The sequence below is a fragment of the Toxotes jaculatrix genome, chromosome 5 (genome assembly GCF_017976425.1).
Source record: "Toxotes jaculatrix isolate fToxJac2 chromosome 5, fToxJac2.pri, whole genome shotgun sequence".
Lineage (NCBI taxonomy): Eukaryota > Metazoa > Chordata > Actinopteri > Toxotidae > Toxotes > Toxotes jaculatrix.
In genome coordinates, this window is record NC_054398.1 from 5,989,570 (window position 1) to 6,009,261 (window position 19,692).

At 39.8% G+C, this 19,692-nt stretch overlaps 1 protein-coding gene across 2 annotated transcripts in view; it reads right to left on the reverse strand.

Annotated features, from left to right (window-relative positions):
* Positions 1-1,311: 1,311 nt before the first annotated feature.
* Positions 1,312-19,692, reverse strand: part of gnao1a (guanine nucleotide binding protein (G protein), alpha activating activity polypeptide O, a) — an 89,823-nt gene continuing 71,442 nt past the window's right edge. The window contains exons 7-8 of one of the 2 annotated variants that reach the window (XM_041039362.1): positions 5,379-5,532; positions 1,312-2,994 (exon numbers count right to left, since the gene is read on the reverse strand). In XM_041039362.1, coding sequence (XP_040895296.1) covers positions 2,807-2,994; positions 5,379-5,532 — 342 coding nt within the window. In that variant the 3' untranslated portion in view covers positions 1,312-2,806. Of the gene's footprint in view, positions 2,995-5,378; positions 5,533-11,386; positions 13,883-15,097; positions 15,252-19,692 lie in introns of those variants that run through there. The other variant, XM_041039361.1, reaches the window with a different exon arrangement.

A 19,692-nucleotide genomic window follows, 5' to 3' on the forward strand; every position in this document is an offset into this window, starting at 1 on the left:
TGTAGTCATGAAAACAGTGGCTTTTTAATGTAAACACTACATTCGATTGGTTTTTCCAGCACGGACATCCCACATGAAATAACAACCATTCACTAAAGAGGAGTAGAGGGAGAGAGAGAGAGAGAAAAAAAGCTGCACAGAAAAAAGCATTCACTGGGTAAAGAACAGAACATAGAGGAGGGAAAATAAAAAAAAAATGAAGGTAACAGGAACAGAATGCCAAAAAACAGGTATATCATGTCATTATACACAGTTGTTTTCTCTTTTAAAAACTAGAAATCAAGAAGGCAAGAAAGAGTGGTCTATATAGATAGATCGATAGATAGATTGATGAGGGGTAACATAGATTAGGTATGAATAGATAACAAATTTCCAAATCTACTTATTGTGTGTGTATGTGTGTGAGTGCCAGCAAGTGTGTGTGTGTGTGAGAGAGACGTGAGAACTGTGCTTTTCATTGTAGACCTGGAAGGTGTGTGTCGAACTGAAAAGAGACAGAGTAGAAGAAGTAGAAGAAGAAGAAAGGAGCATGACTTTATACAGCATTGATGTGTGAACATGCGGCGTCCCTAACTAGCGAACGCAGCGAGAAACGTGCTCTCCCCAAAAAAAGTGGTTTGTTTTTTTTTCTTCCTGAAATAATAAAAAATAGATATTGTTATAATATTATATTTAATCGTTCTGAGTCAGGCTAAAGTGAGGACACGGTTCTAATGCAAGGAAACAGGCAAAACGGTAAAAGGAGAGGGGGTTTGGGGCACAGTTCAGAGCATTGCAACAACACGGGGTCGGTCTGAGATCGCCGCAGTTCCAAATCAGCTCGCCGTCAAACTGGAACCTTTTGCAAAACATCTTTTTATTTAAAAAAAGGGAGAAATAGAGAAAAAAAAAGTTCTTTAGCTACAAAGCACGAGAAAGATTATCTTTTGAGAATATTACAGGATCATTGTGATCGTTGTTATTGTCGATATTGTGGTAATACCCATGTTCATTGGTTTTATTCGTTATTGTTGTAACAACTGTTGATTTTTTGACTGAATTCTATGTGTCGCTGCAAGAATCCCAAAATCTACACTTCTCCTTTCAAGCCCCCCACGTGACTTTTCCATCCCTCGAAACTATGACTCTCACTTCTTTTTTTGACCCCGCCCCATCCAATCCAGGAACCAATCACCTCTCTCCTTCAGTTGCTGTTATCCATATTCTTAGCTCTTTTTTTAAAATTTTTTCCCGTCTTTTTTATTCATCTTTTGCAATTTTTATTAAAAGGATTTTTTTATTATCTGAACAGTATCGATGAGAAGCTTTTTTTTTTTTTTTTTTTTTTTTTAACTGGATTCTTTATACAAAGGCTTGAGTATCTCATGCTATCTGTGTCAGGGCTTTAGGAGGAACAGGAGAAGAGGAGAGAGGGAGGGAAGGGTTGGCAAAAAAAACAGGGGGCCTCTGACCCCGAAATCATCTGGGCACCATGGCACCATGCGAAAAGAAGGCAAAATGAAAGAGAGATGGATTCATGTGAGAGAGGTATAGGCATGGTGGTGGTGTGTAGATGAAGAAAGAGAGAGAGAGAGACAGACAGAGAGGTGTGTGTAGAACAGGCAATCAATAAATAAATTAATAAATTAATCAACCAAATTAATCAAACCAAGAGTGAGTTTCCTTACATGGAGAATGTTAGTAGGTCTAGAGGTTATAACAGTGAGGAAGGTAGAGTTATAACGTTGTGTACTTGCTTCTAAAAGCGTAGCTATCTACAGTACAGTACCTCTGTTACATGGCACTGATAGGACATATAGCACATTTCCTATTGGCTCTCAGGCTCGGCCACGACCGACGGTTGGCTAATGGCTAAGGCCAGGTTTGGGAAACAGGAAGCCTCACTTCCTGTCGATGAAAACCGGGTCTCAAATGCAGGGAGTAAAATCACACGAGTTACTCAAAAAAGAAAAAAAGATAAGAAATTGACAACAAACATCTTAAAATATCTTGGCTAAATGTAAACAAAAGAGTAATGTTAAAATCAGTGTTGTCAGTTTCTGCAGGTCTCAGGAGTTGTTTCGAAGGTTTTGGCTGACCTGTCTGGTGTTTTTTAGTGCTATTTTCACAGATTGCCGCAATACTTGTTATTACATAATCACTACTCAAAAAACTACGCAAAAAAAAGAACAAAACAACACAAAAATAAAGGTGTCAGGTGAGGCAAAATGTGAATAAAAATCAGTGTACAGACTGATACTCATGTAATAAATATGCACACGATCAACAAAAATAAAACAGAAGTCATATTCATAGTAATAATAAAAAAAAAATCAGCAAAAAAAGTACAGGTTTTGTTTATGTTACCAACAAAAGACACGACTGCAAAAGAAAATGAGAGGAGAAGGGGAACGGAGGCTTTCATCGACTTTGTTCAAGAAGTTTTCAAGGCTGCAGGGTCTCATGTTTTCTACTAAAACAAATTTGTTTGCTTGGCAGCAGGCCAAAGAGCGTCAGGAGGAGAAGTCGGAGCAGGAAGAGAAGAGACAAGAACTAAAAACATTATATATATATATTTATATATACGTATGCCTATTTTTTTAAATTATCCTCATTATTAATATGTACCTAGTTGCATTTTTCTTTCTTTTTTCTTTAAATAATCAGCAGAATCATCATCGTCATCATCACCATCATCATTTCCACAGCAGTGTCAAAGGAACAGGGAGGAGGGAGGAGGAGGAGGAGGAGGAGTAGGAGGAGGGCAGGAAGGGCGGGAGAGAGGAGGGGACAAAGAGAGAGGATATTACGGGGTGTGCGAGCGTGCTCAGTACAAGCCACACCCTCGGAGGTTGTTGGCGATGATGATGTCGGTGACGGCGTCAAACACCACCTGGATGTTTCCTGTATCCGTGGCACAGGTCATGTGACAGTAGATTTCCTTATTTGGAGAGCGATTCTTGCTCTCAAACTGTGCTTGGATGTAAGCTGCTGCGTCTTCATAGGTGTTGGGTCCTGGAGAGAGAAAAGAGGGACGCAGAGACACAGAGGTGACACAGGTCTCATACAACAGAATTATTACAGATACACTCCTCTGATTTTACAGACTGCTGGGAATTAAGATGGTGTCGGTAAGGGCTGCACAAATTATATAAAACAAACGCACCTCCCTGCCATCCACGGAGGAAAAAGCCACAGTGTGTCCTCACTGTGGTGGCAGTGGTGCTGATGAACCCTGCAGCATCAAGTTGTAACAGTTTCACGAAGCTGGTGTTTTAGCTAGCTAGCGCGCTCTCATGCTAATGCCAAAAAAAATAAAATAAAGTTTGTCTTTACCTATGAAGTTCACGTGACAGTATTTTTTTTGTCCCATTATTGGGACATCTGTCCCAGCTAAGCAGATGTTTCCAGCAGCTGAACTAACGTTAGCTACAGTGTCTGTCAGCGGCACAGTTAAGTCAAGGTACTTTCTTGATAACTGTGTTTTTCACCCACATGATTCTTTCACTTCCCATAAATTCTCGTTTATTTAATGCAATCAAAAGCTAGTTTCAACCCCTCCCAGACAACTCTGACTTGAACCAAGGGGGTGGGGTGGTGGTGTCGGTGCTATCTGTATCTCACGATTCTCCTGACTTTATGGAAATTCAGTACCACTGTGAATTGCTGGATGTTGAGGATATTTCTCCATGATCTTCAGCTCTGACACTCCTTTGGTCTCATGATCCATGACACCTTTTTTCCCCTCTGGTTGGTTTGCTTCTGTTGCACAGATGTGACGGTTTAAAAAGAGACTTCTCAGGGGAAGGTAAAGGAGGGTGTGATGACGGAGGGAGATGGAGACAGAGTATGTCATAGACTAACTGTGATTATCTAGGCAGATACTGAAAACCATGTAAAGCGTGAGGCAGAAACGAACAGGACTGGCTCAGAGATCTGTGTGTGTGTTTGGAGACGACAGGAGACAGCTCTCACTTGCCATCTCCTTTCGTCTGTCCTCATGGCTGACCAAGTGTGACTGTCTCCTGCTCTTTCACTCCCAGTCTCTTCTTTTCTCTGCCACGGCTACATCTGCATCTCAGCTCCACATGAAATCCGCTTTTCTGTCTGCTACTTCCATCTCCTCCCTTTTCGTTCCTCCCTGTATTTATCAGTGTCTCCTGCTGTCCTTTTACACAGACAAGTAAATCTTCATGTGCTGTATATTGTTCTTTTGACTGAACTGTGGAACCTCAGTTGCACAGTTTTTCAAACGGGCGACATCAAACATTTGGTTATTTTGTTTCAGCTATCTCTCCTGATAATTCAAACTGACTCGAAGCTGTAAACAACTCTGATTTAATGCACCACATTTCTCAGAGCGGTTTATAACCCAGCGAGTGTAAATGTTGGGCTCGGTCAAACTAACTAATCTGCTTTATCAAGCAGAGGCTAAATCAGAGTCCACAAACATGGGATGGGTTATAGGAAGCTATTTCACTTCTGGGAATCACATTTATATAAGACAGATAGTGGTTTATTTTATTTAAACAAGCGTTCCTCTCTTTACCCCTGCCTAGCCTTAGCTCAGCATCTTTACTTTGGCTTTCAGGCAGTTTTAAAACTTATCTTTTCAAGTTATAGGTTGTTCGACAAAATGAAGGTCTTTTAAAGGAACAGAATTTTTGAACTAAAAAAATCTGCTTGCAAAAGTAAAATTTTTCTGTTTAACATGGGGTTATGTGCTGGACTATTTTTTTAAAAATGTTTTTTGTACGAATTATAGAAACAAGATATAACATTTTAATTAGTGAGCTTCAGATGTGCTGGTCGGCAGATTTTATCACCTTTGGGTACAATAAAGTTGTTTCACCTTCTTTCAAGTCTACTAAACAAAACGAATCAGCTCCTGGCTGTGGCTTGGCTTCATATTTACAGCACAGACATGATTGATACCCCTATCAATCTTCTCATCTAACACTTGGCAAGAAATGCAAATCTCGTAGAATATTTCTCAAAATGTCTAATTATTCCTTTAAAGCAGCATCAATGATGCATTTTTCATGTAAAGTCAATCCTGTTGTGTGGTCCTGTTGTGGTCGCTGGCCTTAAGATGAACACTCCTGTAAACCTGTTTCCACAGTAATGTTGACAAAGCGAAATAAAAGATATAGCTGGTTTTTTTTGCCATGTTTTTCCTCATTTCTGTACCCTAGCAAACGTCTGTCTGCTTGATCAGTCAGTTTACAGTCTATCGGGTGCTTTTTCTGTCCTGTGTAATTGGATTCAGTTTCACTGTTTCACAGCTTCCTGTGCTCTCTAAGAAATCAATTTTGTACACCTGTCAAGTTTTGTTGCTGCTTTTTTTTCCTACCACTGCACACACACAAAAAAATTAAGTTAAATTTTTTTTTTCTTACCTGTGTATTCGGGGAAGCAGATGCTGAGCGGAGACTTCTTGATCTTCTCTGCAAACAGATCCTTCTTGTTGAGGAAGAGGATGATGGAGGTGTCAATGAAGAACTTGTTGTTGCAGATGGAGTCGAACAGCATCAGAGACTCGTGCATGCGATTCTGTGGTGGGAGACGGAAGGAAAAAGAAAGGGATGGAAAAGACAGAGGAAGAATGAGACAAAAGAAAAAAAAAGGAAGGGATTAGGTGAGATTAAGGGAACAGGTTAAAGGAAGAGAGGAGGATTTAACAGAGAAGGAGAAGAGAAGAAGGGAAGAGATGATAGGGAGGGCACAAGGAGAAAAGAGCAAGAACAGACAGAAAGAAAAATGAATGGATGATGATAAAGAGAGAAGGGGAAAGAAACGAGAAGTTAAATTTACCACCAATCTTTAACCTTTACAGTGTGACACAGACGAGCAGGTAGAATGAGGAAAGAATATCAATGTTATAGCCTGTGTTGAGTTCAGACTACATCAATGAGCTGACTACTTTTACACAGAGACGGCAGAGAGAGAGAGAATAGCACACCTCTCTCTCTCTCTTTCCAATTTAAACTTTAATAAAACAGTGATAAGAGAAGAAAGGGGAGATAAAGACATTTGGGGGGGACACAAGTTTTTCTGCACATTTATTGCTTGTGCATCTTTAATTCTGCGAGCACATCGCGCAGTAACAAAGACGCTGACTGGGGAGCGATTTCTCTGTCTCCAACAAGAAACCGTGGCAGTGTTACAAAGTGGTTCTGTTCAGGAAATACTTTCCAGCATTTTCAATAAATAACTGTGGCTGAAGAAAACACTGAGAGGAAGCATGAGGGAAACAGAAGGGACGAGAAAGAAAAATATCAACAAACTTATTCTTCACAATTAAACATCGCAGTTTAAACATTTCCATTCAAATTCTCTGCAGATGCAAACACGCACGCACACACACACAGAAATACACAAATGAATTTGGTCACGGGAAAATAATCACACATATCGAGTTACTCATGTGGTGCTTTATTATCATTTCTCTTATGTATAAATACAACGTTCAATAAATTATCACAGCAGTGAGGGAGTTACAGCAGATACAATTTACTCACAGTGCTCAGTAAAATACAGCACTCGCACACACGCATACATACACACACATACACACAAATAACACACATTTGCTGTAGGTGATCTGTACAGTATAGACAGGTGTTGGTTGGTATTGACGCAGAGTGAACAGATGGGTTAAATGGACATTAAAAGCTAAAACAGCTGCAGCAGTGAGAGCACGAGTGTTAGGACGTTTACTAGTTTATACTCTGCCTCCTTAATTCTACCCAAGTTCATTACGGTGATGTGCCCCGCAGCTTTCTCACTTCTCTCCCAGTCCAGCAGCAGAGCAGGGATCTCTCTGACTCTGCAGAGTGCTCATTTCATCCGTTGGCAAAGTTGGTGGGAACTGAACATATTATAAGACGACCCAAAAGCATGTACATGCAAAACTCTATTTTCTAAATTTGAAGCATAAATAAGTCAGCGAAAAGACACCACACGAGCTCATTTAAAGCTAACACAGGAAACGTTTGGCACTAAAGTTTGGTACTGAAATTCAGTCTGAACAGTTCTCCATTTTGCTGCCACTATGACATTTCAGCAGCTTTTTTATGTTGCTAAGGTACTGACTTGGCACAAGGTGCTAACATTTCCTTTGTAACACCACCTGCTGCTCAGAAAAGCAGCAACACAGGACCTTTGTGACCTGAATGGACCACTGATTGTGTTATGCACAACAGAGCCAGCCACCTAAAAAAAAACCAGCGTCACCCATAAACCCTCTCTAGCATGACCTCAGACTACATTACCCACAAATCTCTCCTTCCCTGCAGCGTATGGGAATCCATTATTTATTGTAGGGACTGAAGCAGGACATAAACTACATTACCCACTATCCTCTTGGCCTCGCCTGTTGATGTGATTTCCCACCGGTTGTTTGAGGTTTATTGGTAATTCATCAGGAGCAGGGACAGGCTGTGAAACGCACAAACACACACACACATGCCCAAGCATACACACACAAAGCGATCTGCTCGTAGTTCTTCTCCATGGAAGCATCAATCCTGTCTTCACCTTATAAACCACTAATAGCTTTAGAGTTTCAGTGTTGCAGAGAGAGGAGGGCGGAGTGGATCAGAGAGAGGAAGTGAAGAGGTTTTTAAGTGTAAGAAACAAACACACAGAGGAAATCAAATGATCCAATGTGAGATGGGACACAATGTTCGCTTGTGGAGGACTACACCTTTCTCTTTTTACGTGCCTGAGTTCAGCACGATGAAGCACAAGTGGAGCGTTTAATCAAACTGCTCCCCTCTATCCTCCTCCAATAAAAAAGTTAGTTTTATTTAGTTTTTAAAAGTTACTTTCAAACACGAGGGGGATGTTTTGTGTCCATTTTCCACAACACTTTCAATTCCAGTTTCTATGATCATGCTGGTGTGTTGCAGGTTTGTAAAGGCCTTCTCACACTCGTCACACCAACATTTAAAATGCCAAAAGTTAGCAGAAAAATCAACCCATTCAAACCACGACTTACTCACATAACGTCAGATTTGCACGACTGACCAACAGCAAACTGTCCTGTCCTTTGAGGGGATGGAGAGCCAAAATGGAGGAAGCTAATGCAGCTTATTAATTCGAGTTTTATTTAACTTCCTCCGTTGGGGTATAAACTCCTTTACAAAGCTGACAAAAGACAAGAGCTGATGTTTCATATATGTCTCTTGAAAAATACTGTATTTTAGTAGACTATATAGGATTTGTAGCAGTTGGTTTAGATATGCAAAAACACAGCTACTGTCTTTTAAACCCAGTTGCTTGCTTTAGTAGTAAAATATTCAAATTGTTATATATTGTGCACAAAATGAGGACACGCAATGCATAAATTATATGCATCTGATATCACTCTGACTGATTCAGTGTGCCACAGAAGAAACAGTCCAGCAGATTCAAGGATACATCTCGCTCTGTTGACTGCCTGAGGTTAACACAGGCATGAAAGAAGTTGGAAGACAAGGCTCGAACAGCGCGCTGCCATTGCCACCCCGAGGGCAAATAAATCATCTGAATGTGAATTGGAGCTCGCTAACTTAGCGAGGATTGAAATTTTAGCCCGTTGTTCCATAGCTTGTGTCTTTTGCTTCTACTTCAGTTCTGTGTCTACTGCTGGCTGCTCTTCAGGCTTAAAGTCAAAGTCACATCAAAAAACTATTTAGCCCAGTGGCGTCGAAGTTTAATTATAACAGATGTGTCCATGAATGTCATGTCCTGCGTTACGTTAGGATGATGCTAAACGAAATTTACTTCATACAACATACGCTGAATCAGGAAAAGCCTATAATTTAATTGTGTAAAGGCCTGATTCAACTATAATACAACAGTTAAAATGATCAGAGAATAGTTTGATTTGTCTTTTCTGTGTTCTGCATTTAAAATAACCATTTAATTTAAACATTACTACATACTGTAGTCACTCATTATTTTCAGCCTGTCAGTGTGAAGTATTTGTTTAATGACAACAAAACTGGACACATGCACACTTATGCACGTCTATGTATTTAAAAATGGCCATGTAAAGCTTTTATGTACAATCCAATCACTGACAGGAGTGAGAAGAGATGTAAAAAGTGAATTAAAAGAAACTCAATAAAACTTTTCATTTTTTTGTTGCATTAATTTCAGACCAAACACTTTTGATGTTTTATCTATATCTAAAGTTGTATCTTCTTGAAACCAACAATCAAAGCATTAATGCAGGAAGATCAATTTACTTTCACATCAGGTAATAGATGTAGCAAGTCAGAGGAGACGATAATAAGCTAAAGGCCTTAACCACAAGTGGCAACAGGCTTCCTGTTTGGCAAAAGAACCAAAAAACATCTGAGGCTCTTTGGTTGGGTACAGTGGTATTATTTGGCACTGGCAAGTAAGGTGTTGTGACATTTCCAAGTCCCATGGGCATGTTTGTGTCTTCGGTGCGTGTGTGTGCAAGTGTGTGCGTGTGTCTAGGGCCTGTCTGTGTGGAAAGGGTAGACAGGTGCCTTCTGGGTAATTAATCCACAGATACTGACTCCACCACAACACCCATGGGCTGATGTTGTCTCTTACAACCTACACATACACACGTTCATAAGAACGAGCGCACACAAGCATGCACGCACGCACGCACATAAACACACACGTACGTTTCCTGTACTATCAACAGACACACGTTGGTTACTATATACAATTTGTAAACACGCACACAAGTGAATACACACAAAACAGACAGGAACACGCACGCACACACACAAAGCAGGCTGATCAACAGCCTTAGGCAGCTTTCTGTCTCTAATTAGGAAATGTTGGCACAGATGTGCTAGGAAGAGCTGATGACGTCATCTACCTGTCTAAAAAAAAAAAAAAAAAAAAAAAAAATTGCAGCTTTGAGCAGAAGGGGGAGACACGCCCTTGCTGTTTGAGTGTGGAGGGAAGAGTGGAATAAAGCAAATGCCTTGCTCATAAATAAATAAAGAAGCTCTCTACCTCTGTTTGCCAGGGAGCACTCACACCAGTGCAGATATAAACACACTCAGCTCGGTCAATTCGGCAAAGACCAACAGACAAACGCAGCTCAGTTTCTATATAACGCTGTAAGCTTTTGTTTATAAAGAGAGGAGGGAGGAGCTGATAATATTTTGCTGGTATTACATGCATCTCTCTGGCTTTAATATCAACGCTCCATGTCGAACTGTTCCTACAAATAGCACACACCAATTTTCATTTCAAGTAAGCCTGTGCACTGCATCAAGTCTCAATCCTACAGCAGCTCTGGGACGTTTACCCACCTCCAGAAATTGAACTCATTTAGCAAAAAGTGAAACATCAGGGCTAAAACAATAGTCACAAGCCTGACATTCTTGCCCCAGAGGACTGTATGTACTCACCAACCTCCTTTGAAAAGCACAATCTTTCAAAACTCACCTCTGACTTATTAAGGCGAAGTGGTGGACAATAGGGATATTCCACGGTGCAGTCCAACACAATGGATGCGGCCCTAGAGGCCTTATAAAATCAATGCTTCCATTGAAGTATTATCTGGGAATTGTCTGGTTGAGTCAGCATGCTAGCTCTTGTAGCTGTTCATTTAAAGTGATTTTATAGTGGACCAATGCATGCTACAACATGAAAGCTTGGAAAATCAATCCTGACCTGAGGTGATGAAGGATGACGGCAGCCTCATATAAATAGCAACTTTGCTAACTATAAATGTAAGTTAAAGGGGAAAAACAAGTAAATTCTACATTTTCTCTTCTAAATTGGAGCAAAAGCAGAATTTTAACTGAGGCTTTTATTCCCGGAGTCAGACGTCCAACACATCCAAGTAAAAACACATGGGCACTAAGACTCTGGAATAAAAGCACTGACTGAAAATATTAATTTCTGCTGTAAGAGCTCTTGCAGGGTAGTTTCAAGGGAAATGGTAAACAACCACTGCTATATAACTATAACTAACAATGCTTGGTTGTTGACAGCACTTGAGCAAATAAGCCCACCGATGCCAACAACAAAAAACACCACAGAATATTATTTTGTTTTCTCCTTAAAGCCCAAATGTTTGTGATTATAGCATATTTCAAATTATGATTCACTCATTCATTTTCTATACCGCTTGATCCGTCAGGGTTGCAGGGAGCTGGAGCCTATCCCAGCTGACTACGGCCGAGAGGCCGGGTACACCCTGGACTGGTCGCCAGTCAATCGCAGGGCCGACAAACAAGGACAGACAACCACACACACTCACACCTAGAATAGCCAATTAACCTAATGTGCATGTTTTTGGAATTGTGGGAGGAAACCGGAGTATCCGGAGAAAACCCACAGGGAGAACATGCAAACTCCACACAGAAGAGCCCAGACCAGGGTCCGTACCTGGAGCCCTCTTGCTGTGAGGTGACAGTGCTAACCACTGCACCACCATGCTGCCCCTTTTTTTTTTCATACTACAGGTGGTATACTACAGGTGAGGTGGTCTACCCAAGTGCCATCAATTCAAAATGCAAAAATGTGATTGCAGAAAAATTAAACATAACTGGGATTTTTTTGGTCTCGCTACATTCAATATTCTGGGCAGTTCACTCTGCCTGACTCTCCCTCTGCTCCCTCAGGTTTTCAGTGAGCCAAGCTTTGCTATATTGAAGCTGATGAGAGGCTGTTTTGATTCTCCATGTTTCTTTGAGGCCATGGACAGGGTGTTATTAATTAGTCCCATTTCCTGATTCCAGTGTTCACAAAGGCAGCACACCGTTTTACTATGGAACTCCACACAGACCAATATTAAATAAATAAATATAGCATATATGATACAAAGGTATTATGAACTTAATAATCATATTAACAAATTTTGACAAAAATAAAGTGTAAAAATACTTTGTTATGGTTCATTCTTATTTTACTATAGCAATTTCAAAATGTACTTTTCAAAAGTTTCTTTTTATTTCCGGGAAATATTAAGGGGATTTTATCTAAGTTAAACTTTATAATGTTACATATCATAATAGTGCTACACTTATTCTTCCCCCAACCTCACTCATCAGGTAATAATAATTTATTTAATAACTTCACAATGATTAGTTCATCAGTTTTTTTTTATGTATTTATCTATTATGATTCAGTTCATAATGTCTTTTTGTGTTAATGTATGCATTTACTTACAATACCAGTCAAAAGTTTTAAATCACCTCCATTTTTCCACCTCCAGTTATTGCTGAAAATTACACAGTGTGTAGTTTGATATTAAAGTACAAAACAAATAAATAATTAAGGTGTGTTCTTTTTTTGAAAAAGGGGAATCATGGAATCTTGAATTCTAAATTTCATCTCTTGACTTCCTTTCCTTTTCCTTCCTCTTACTTTCCTTTTTCTCACTGTTCTGATAGTAACAGACAGAACTACTTCCTACAGTACAGTATTGTCCTAATAAATTATCAGAGGGTGTAACACAGTTTGTTCCAACGTTGCCAAGTGTACTGCTGACCTTTGTATCCTTCAAGATTGTACACTGGACTTAAACTTCTGAAATTTCAATAAAAACTGGAGAAACTGAGCTCTTCTAAAACTTTTACCAGCAGTATATCTATTTAAGATCAGCCATTTGAAGCTCCATAGTTTAAAAAGCATGACTAAGTGCAACAGTCTGACACTATGGTGCCATACAGCGTACCACATACATCAGAGCAGGATCTTCATTAGTGAACAAAACAAATGCCCCAACATGGCGTGAGCAAAAACAGAGAGAGAGAGAGAGAGAGAGAGAGAGAGAGAGAGAGAGAGAGAGAGAGAGAGAGAGAGAGAGAGAGAGAGAGAGAGAGAGAGAGAGAGAGCTTGAATCAAAATGGGGACGTTGTGGTTCTATAGTATGCTCTTCACCCACTGGGGCGTCAGGGCTGACCAAGACATGCAGTTTTTGAATCTGTTCCTGGTAGGCTTGATGCGGACTTGTCACGGTTTAATGTCTCACACACATAATGAAGTGTGTAGAACATCTTTCTGAACTGAACTGAACAATGATTAGGACCGAATGTCATAATGTAAAGCTGTTTCACATCAGCCCTTAATGTGACTATGGCAAACATCTATGGCATTTAAGAGTGAGAGAACTCAAATTGAAATTCAAATAATTAGAAATATTTCTGTTAGAAGAGCGATTCCCACTATATCATATTTGAGGACTGCTCCTGGATCTCTAAGAGTGGTGCACTTGAACTGCATTCAGTCTAGTTCTATTAAGGCACTGCTATATGTTCAAATAAGTCTCAGGAACCTTGTGTCCCTGAGGAGTTAACTGCTGTTACTGTGCAAGATTTCTGAAGCACACAGATACAGATTTGGAATTTAGGTAAAATTAAACACATAAATTACAGTGTTACTGTAAAGTGCCGCTGCTTCTCCTTTAGGAACAGACAGAAGGAATTAAAAAAGACAAATAGATTAAAAGAAGTCTCAACCAACCATTCAATCCATTAATTAAGAGTCAAGTTGGACCAGTGGTCAGTGTTATGGTGCGTTATGGTAAGCGGTATGATGGCATCATGGACACAACCCATACCCCAAATTTGACTGGCTGTCACGTGATGACATCACTGTCATGGGCCACACAACCTCTGCGGTATAAACCACACATGTACCACATGTATTTACCCATGTGTTAGCTACATGGGTAAATACAAGTCAAACACCCCTCGTCCACTGGCTAACATTTAACGGCATCATCAGTAAAGGCCACAGCCTCGCAGGTTATTTGATATGATGACATCAGTGACGGCATCAAACACAAACTGAATGTTGTTGGTGTCTGTGGCGCAGGTCACGTGGGAGTAGACCTCTTTGTTGGACGACTTGTTCTTGCTCTCGTACTGAGACTTAATGTAGGCTATTCCCTCCAGGTAAGTGTCTGGACCTAAGGAGAGAGATGACATATAGTGGCAGTCAGGTGAAGGATTAAAAGCTGCTGTCATCTGAACCTTTGCAACAGCGGGCTGTACCTCATCTTCTGTCTCAGCAGTATTTCCTGATAATTTCTGAAAACATGACCTTTGACTTCCTAGCTCAGCAAACATTCTGCTGAGGTGTACTCTGTGGTGCGCGCAGGGCCGTGCTCACTGCTAGCCAAGCTTTAAAAAAAATATAATACATGGACAACTTTCTCAGACTAAATGGAAAAGGTGGTTTTGAGCAGACACAGGAAAAATGATTATGAAAATATTATGTCTTGTTATTGCTGGCAAAAGCTGCCACTTTCTGAACATTACCAATATATTTGAGTCTGTATAGAGCAACAGAACAATACTATGACAGATCTGAGGTCCTACAGCCATTATTCATTCTGTCTATTGATTAATTTTACAGCAGTGCCAAATCTACTTTGTGCCCTTTTAGTTCATGTCCATTATGAACTGTTAAGAGTTAGTTCTTCTTGTAATGCAAGCATTTGGCGTGCAGTGGTTTTAATCAAGAGCTTTAATTCGTTATAATGCTTTTGGAATGAGTAAGATCTCAGTGACTGGAGTAATTTGTGTTGGAAGTGTCACTAACATCTATCTGGCTCTCAGCTATTAGCAGCACTGTGGTTTGTCTGTCTGCTCCAGTGGCAGCTTCATCAGAATAGGCACGGGGTCTGGCTATGTAAAAGGATGAAGAGAGTAGAAGAAGAGGAGAGGAAACAGGTTCAGAATTCTAATTTTCTCTTTCTCACAGTCATGCTGTTTTGGTCTCTCTCCATCTTGCTTTCCCACAGTCTCGAGCTGTCTATTTTTTTTTTCTTTCCAATTTTCTCACACTCTTGCTTTCTCTGTCTCTCTGGTGTTCTCACGTTCTGTTGTTTCTCTCAGTTCTTCTTGTCTAACTCACACTTGAGCTCCTCTTGTTTGGCCTCCTGGTAACACTCCTGATTTCATTCACTGTTTCACTCTTTTTACTTGACTCTCACCTTCGTGTTGTTCCAAAGCCTGAGCCTATTTGCTCTGCCTTTTAATCTTTGAGTTCCTATTATGTCTACATGCACATGAAGGTTAGTTTTATTGAAAAAGCAACATGGATGAGAGCAGGCTACGCTAACTGTGTAAAGTCACCACAGTTATGTAAGCAGTGACTTGAGTAGTTATACAGTATATACCAGTGTATTCAGGGAAGCAGATGGACAGTGGTGACTTGATGATCTTGCTTTCAAAGAGGTCCTTCTTGTTCAGGAAGAGGATGATGGAGGTGTCCTTAAACCACTTGTTGTTACAGATGGAATCAAAGAGCTTCAGAGACTCATGCATGCGGTTCTGTAGGAGAAACATTAGCACAAGTTAAAATATACTCTCAGACACACACTGTAGATTATGGCACGTACATAACGTGTATTTAAATGAAACTGAAATGTGTTCAGAAACACGTACACAGTTGTACGCACGCACACAAGTTGTAAAGAACACACATTCCTCATACACACCATCAATACACGAAGAGGAACTGTGAAAATAACATCAAAAAAGCAGAACAGAGGAGTTCCTCTCGTCTATGGACACAGCACTTTGATGCTGCGTGATGAGTGTGTATTTGTGTGTTTGTGTGTGTCTCTCACCATAAAAGTAATGGGGATTATTAGAAAGCTGCTTGCTGCCAACAAGTTAAACAAAGCCATGCACTTTTAGCTTGTTAGCCCTGAGCTACTGTCTGGTTTAACTGCAGTGCACTCAATAAGTTAGCACACTTAAAGGTACCCTGTGGAGTTTTTGACCACTAGGGGCACTGCAGAGCACTGTTTTGAAGAGAAGGTCCCTGTATTCATGCATGAGGACAAATATATTTGTCATGAGCAGGACTTGATGTAATGTACATTCTTTGCCAACTGCAGAAGGCAGGAACTGTTTGTTGAAGCAATTAACTACAAAGACAGCAGTGTGCTAATAAAGGAGGAAAGGAAGCAGAAGGAGGCTGATGCCAACAATGCACTTTCAAATTAAAAGCTTTGCAAGAGTTTTCTGAGGTGGGAAATTTAACTAACTTGGATATTTTTAGTTGATTTTACACAATGAAACAGATAAAAAAAACACAGGGTTATTAAATGATAAATACTATAGTAAACACAAGATATAAGGCATAGATGTAAATACTCTTAAATTCTAAAATGTAGGTAAAAGGGTTACAAAGCATGAAAACATCAGTTCCCTGAAAACTATCCTTAATACAGTAAATAAATTAATTTTAGCATTTGATGCATTAGGCACTTTTCCACAAAAGATCATATTTTTCCCACTAAACCCCTGGTTCCCTAGATTCAGTTGTTAGCACTGCTAGGATGTTTTGTTAACAAAAGCGCTTTAAAAATCAGTTTACCTTGACTATTTCTCACCAGAATCCACTGTTGTGTTTGTTAATAAAATCTGTAGTAAGTGAAAAGCAAACGAGCTGTAGGCGTTACGTTTTAGTGCTCATGCAAAAAAAAAATCAAGAAACCTAGTCAAACTGGATGAAAGTGCCTAATGAAGAAAACAGATAAGACTCGGATTCATTTAAAGACGGAGCTGAAAGCAGTGTCTCTCTCAGTGTCACAACTGTTTACTGCCAGTTACAAACGGGTGACTGGCGGGCCCATCGGCCAATCGGATAAGTGGAAAAATAGAACTGTAGTAATTTACTGATGATTTAAGTAATGCAGTCTCAAATACAAAGGAATGAGATAAAACAGGAGGTTTTAATAGTTAACAGTAATTTAGAAGAATTATGTAGTGTTCAGACCGAAAGAACACACATGCCGACAGATAAGACTGACAAGGAAGCTCTTCAAGCACACGCACACATGCGTGCACACACAGTGATACAGTTCCTTGGTTCAAAAACACAAAGAGGCACTGCTTTCAGCTCTTGGTGAGTGTATCAACCTATCAGGGGGTTAGGAGGTTTCATACCTGTCTGTGCGTGGAGCATCTGTAGAGGATCTTACTGCTGATTGGTTAGAGAGGACAGTCGATGGCGAGAGTGACAGGAGGAGTGGAAGGAGCCAGAGATGCTGCAGGGCGGAGCTTAGAGCAGGAACAGAAAATGCAAGGGGCCCGGCCCACCCACCCTTATCCCACTTCCCTTATATGTGCCGCCCCCTCCCAACACACATACACACCTCTAGTGCTGAAAAGAAAGTGTTTAGAGGCAGGAAGACAGTGGTCACCCTGAGCAGTTATCATTTCAGAGAACAGTCTGTGTGTGTGTGTGTGTGTGTGGTTTGTCTGAATACGAGTGTATTTTCAGAGAAACAAGGACAGCCAGAGAAAAATACAATGCAAGCAGTTCTTGAATAGAAAGAAGAGCATTATAGGAGCAAGTATGTGTGGTACTGGATGTGTTCATACAACACACAGATGCTTATACAGATATACTGCATACAGTCAAAACCTTTAGCATGCGACCAGTGAAGTGGTCTTTTACTTCTTTACTGTCCCATCAAAATGAGGACAATGGAATCCCACAACCTTTAAAAGTCTTGGCAAATCCATCCATTTTATTTTGTTAATTTTATTGGTGAACTCTGCTGAAACCCCGAAATGAGTGAACAACAAAAGACAATGTTTTTCTTTACGTTTTCTTCTTTGTTTAACGTGATGCTAGTATATAAATGTAAATGTCATCATCTATAACCCTTATAGAATTAGGATCTAAAACACTGTTACATGTAAAAAGAGGCTCTGGCTTTATGCAGCATGAAAAAGCCTCAGACCTTATCCATTAACAATACAGTGTGAATTGTATATTCTTTATCTTGCTTTGGAAGTGAAGTTATAAAAGAAAAAAATCCACCTTTAGATTTCAGTAACTCCTGTCTAGACTGGATTAGTATTATGGGAAAATATTGTCATTCTAATTAAACCCGTGTCATATCAGTGACTTTAATGAACTGCCCAAAAGGGATATATGCATTACTTTATTACTCCCATGACTGAGGGAGTGTTATCTGTCCTATCTGACTGTGGAATATTTTTGCTGTGCAAAGTGCTTGTAATTTCTGAATCACATGCCGTGGATGTGACCGGTAGTAGAACTGACAGAGGACGTGGGAGCCCACTGAAAAACATTTGGTTATTTGCCTGGTAATTATTACTCCCACGCTGGTGTTTGGTTTTTAATAATAACAATAACACATAATGTTGATCAGAACACTGACTCTCAGATAAAAAAAAAAAACCAAAAAAAAAAAACCCAGACCTGCTACTAATGTCTGATCTAATCTGTGATGTTTACTGGAATTGTTTTATCTATTGTTTGTCATCGTGACTGGTAATTTTTGGTGCACAGATTTTGACACATCTTGCTTTATGTACTTGTACTTCAGTTTTTTAGCTGCGTTGCTGTAGAGGCAACAGAAATCACATTATCACAGTAAAGGCCCTTAATCATGACATGTTTTATCATGTTGCACTGCACGCTGATGTGTTGAGGTATCTGGACTCAAATATGCAACACACACATCCTAGAAGCTGTTTGTGAGCGTGTTTTATGATGGATATTTCCATTCCTAATCTGACGTTCTTCTGGTGCTCCCAGGTCAGAGGGAGGCTTGACAACATCTGCATAAATAGAGCAGCTACTGAACACGATTTCCCAGCCTGGAATTCTCCTAGGAGACACTTCAGGCTTATAAATAGCAGTGAGCACCATGCATTCAAATTAGCTTCTTTGTTTTATACTACATGGCATCATCTTTATAGCCACACGGCGGATTGTGGCCTTTTGTTGAGCTACTCTATTGTTTTATCATTCACAGACATTTATTTTAACCAAATATCAAATAGATCCACATTTTCAGTTTGACCCTTAAAATTTTCACACACTGTTTTTTAATGTGCAAAAATTATAGTCAACCAAAAATTAATGAATTGTTATTCAGTGATGATCATTTTTAATGGTATTTAACCCTTTTAACAGTTTTCCTGAAAGTTACATAAATAAGCTACTCAAATACTTCATGAATGACTTCACCTACTGTGTATCTCAGAATATACAGTCAGCATAATCTGCATTTAGCACAACCTAATATCCATAAGTTACTGTACCCGTCCTTCCCATTATTTAAAGCAGGTCATTTGCTTTGCCCAGAATGCAACTTATTGCGCAGGCTTTGCATAGAGGAAAATAAACCACAGATACAATGATCCATTGTGTTTTTGCAGTGAGGACTGTCTAACAAAGTGCTCTGTTGAACAAACAAGTCCAAAAAGTATTTCTGAATGGCACCTTTAGTGGAGTTCTGTTCATTTATTTGCATGTTTTGCTGTGTTGTGATTAATCTGTGTGTTAAGCAAGAGAAGGAGGACGACGAACCAAAAGGAGAACCAGAGGAAACACTGTTGAATTCCACAGAATTCATGTTATGTTATCATACCAGGAAAAATATGACGGTGGTAAACCACTGCTGATGAATGCTGATGATGAGACAGATGTACAGTAAAATGAGAGAAGCAGAAAGCAGATATGTCTGCTCTCAGGTGCCGTCATTCCTAAGCTTTTCTATAAATTGAATGCATAAAATGTAAATATTACACTTTTAGACTTTCATGCTTTAATTTATTTAGCAGCTCATCAAAGAACAGCAGAGACATTTATCCCTTCCTGTCTCAAGGTTTTACACAGACCATGTGTTTCATGTCAGCTTATATGTTCTTTCTACATATAGAACAAGCGCACCCTCTGTCTAGCTATTATACAGCTAGCTTGTGTCAAAATGTATTAAGG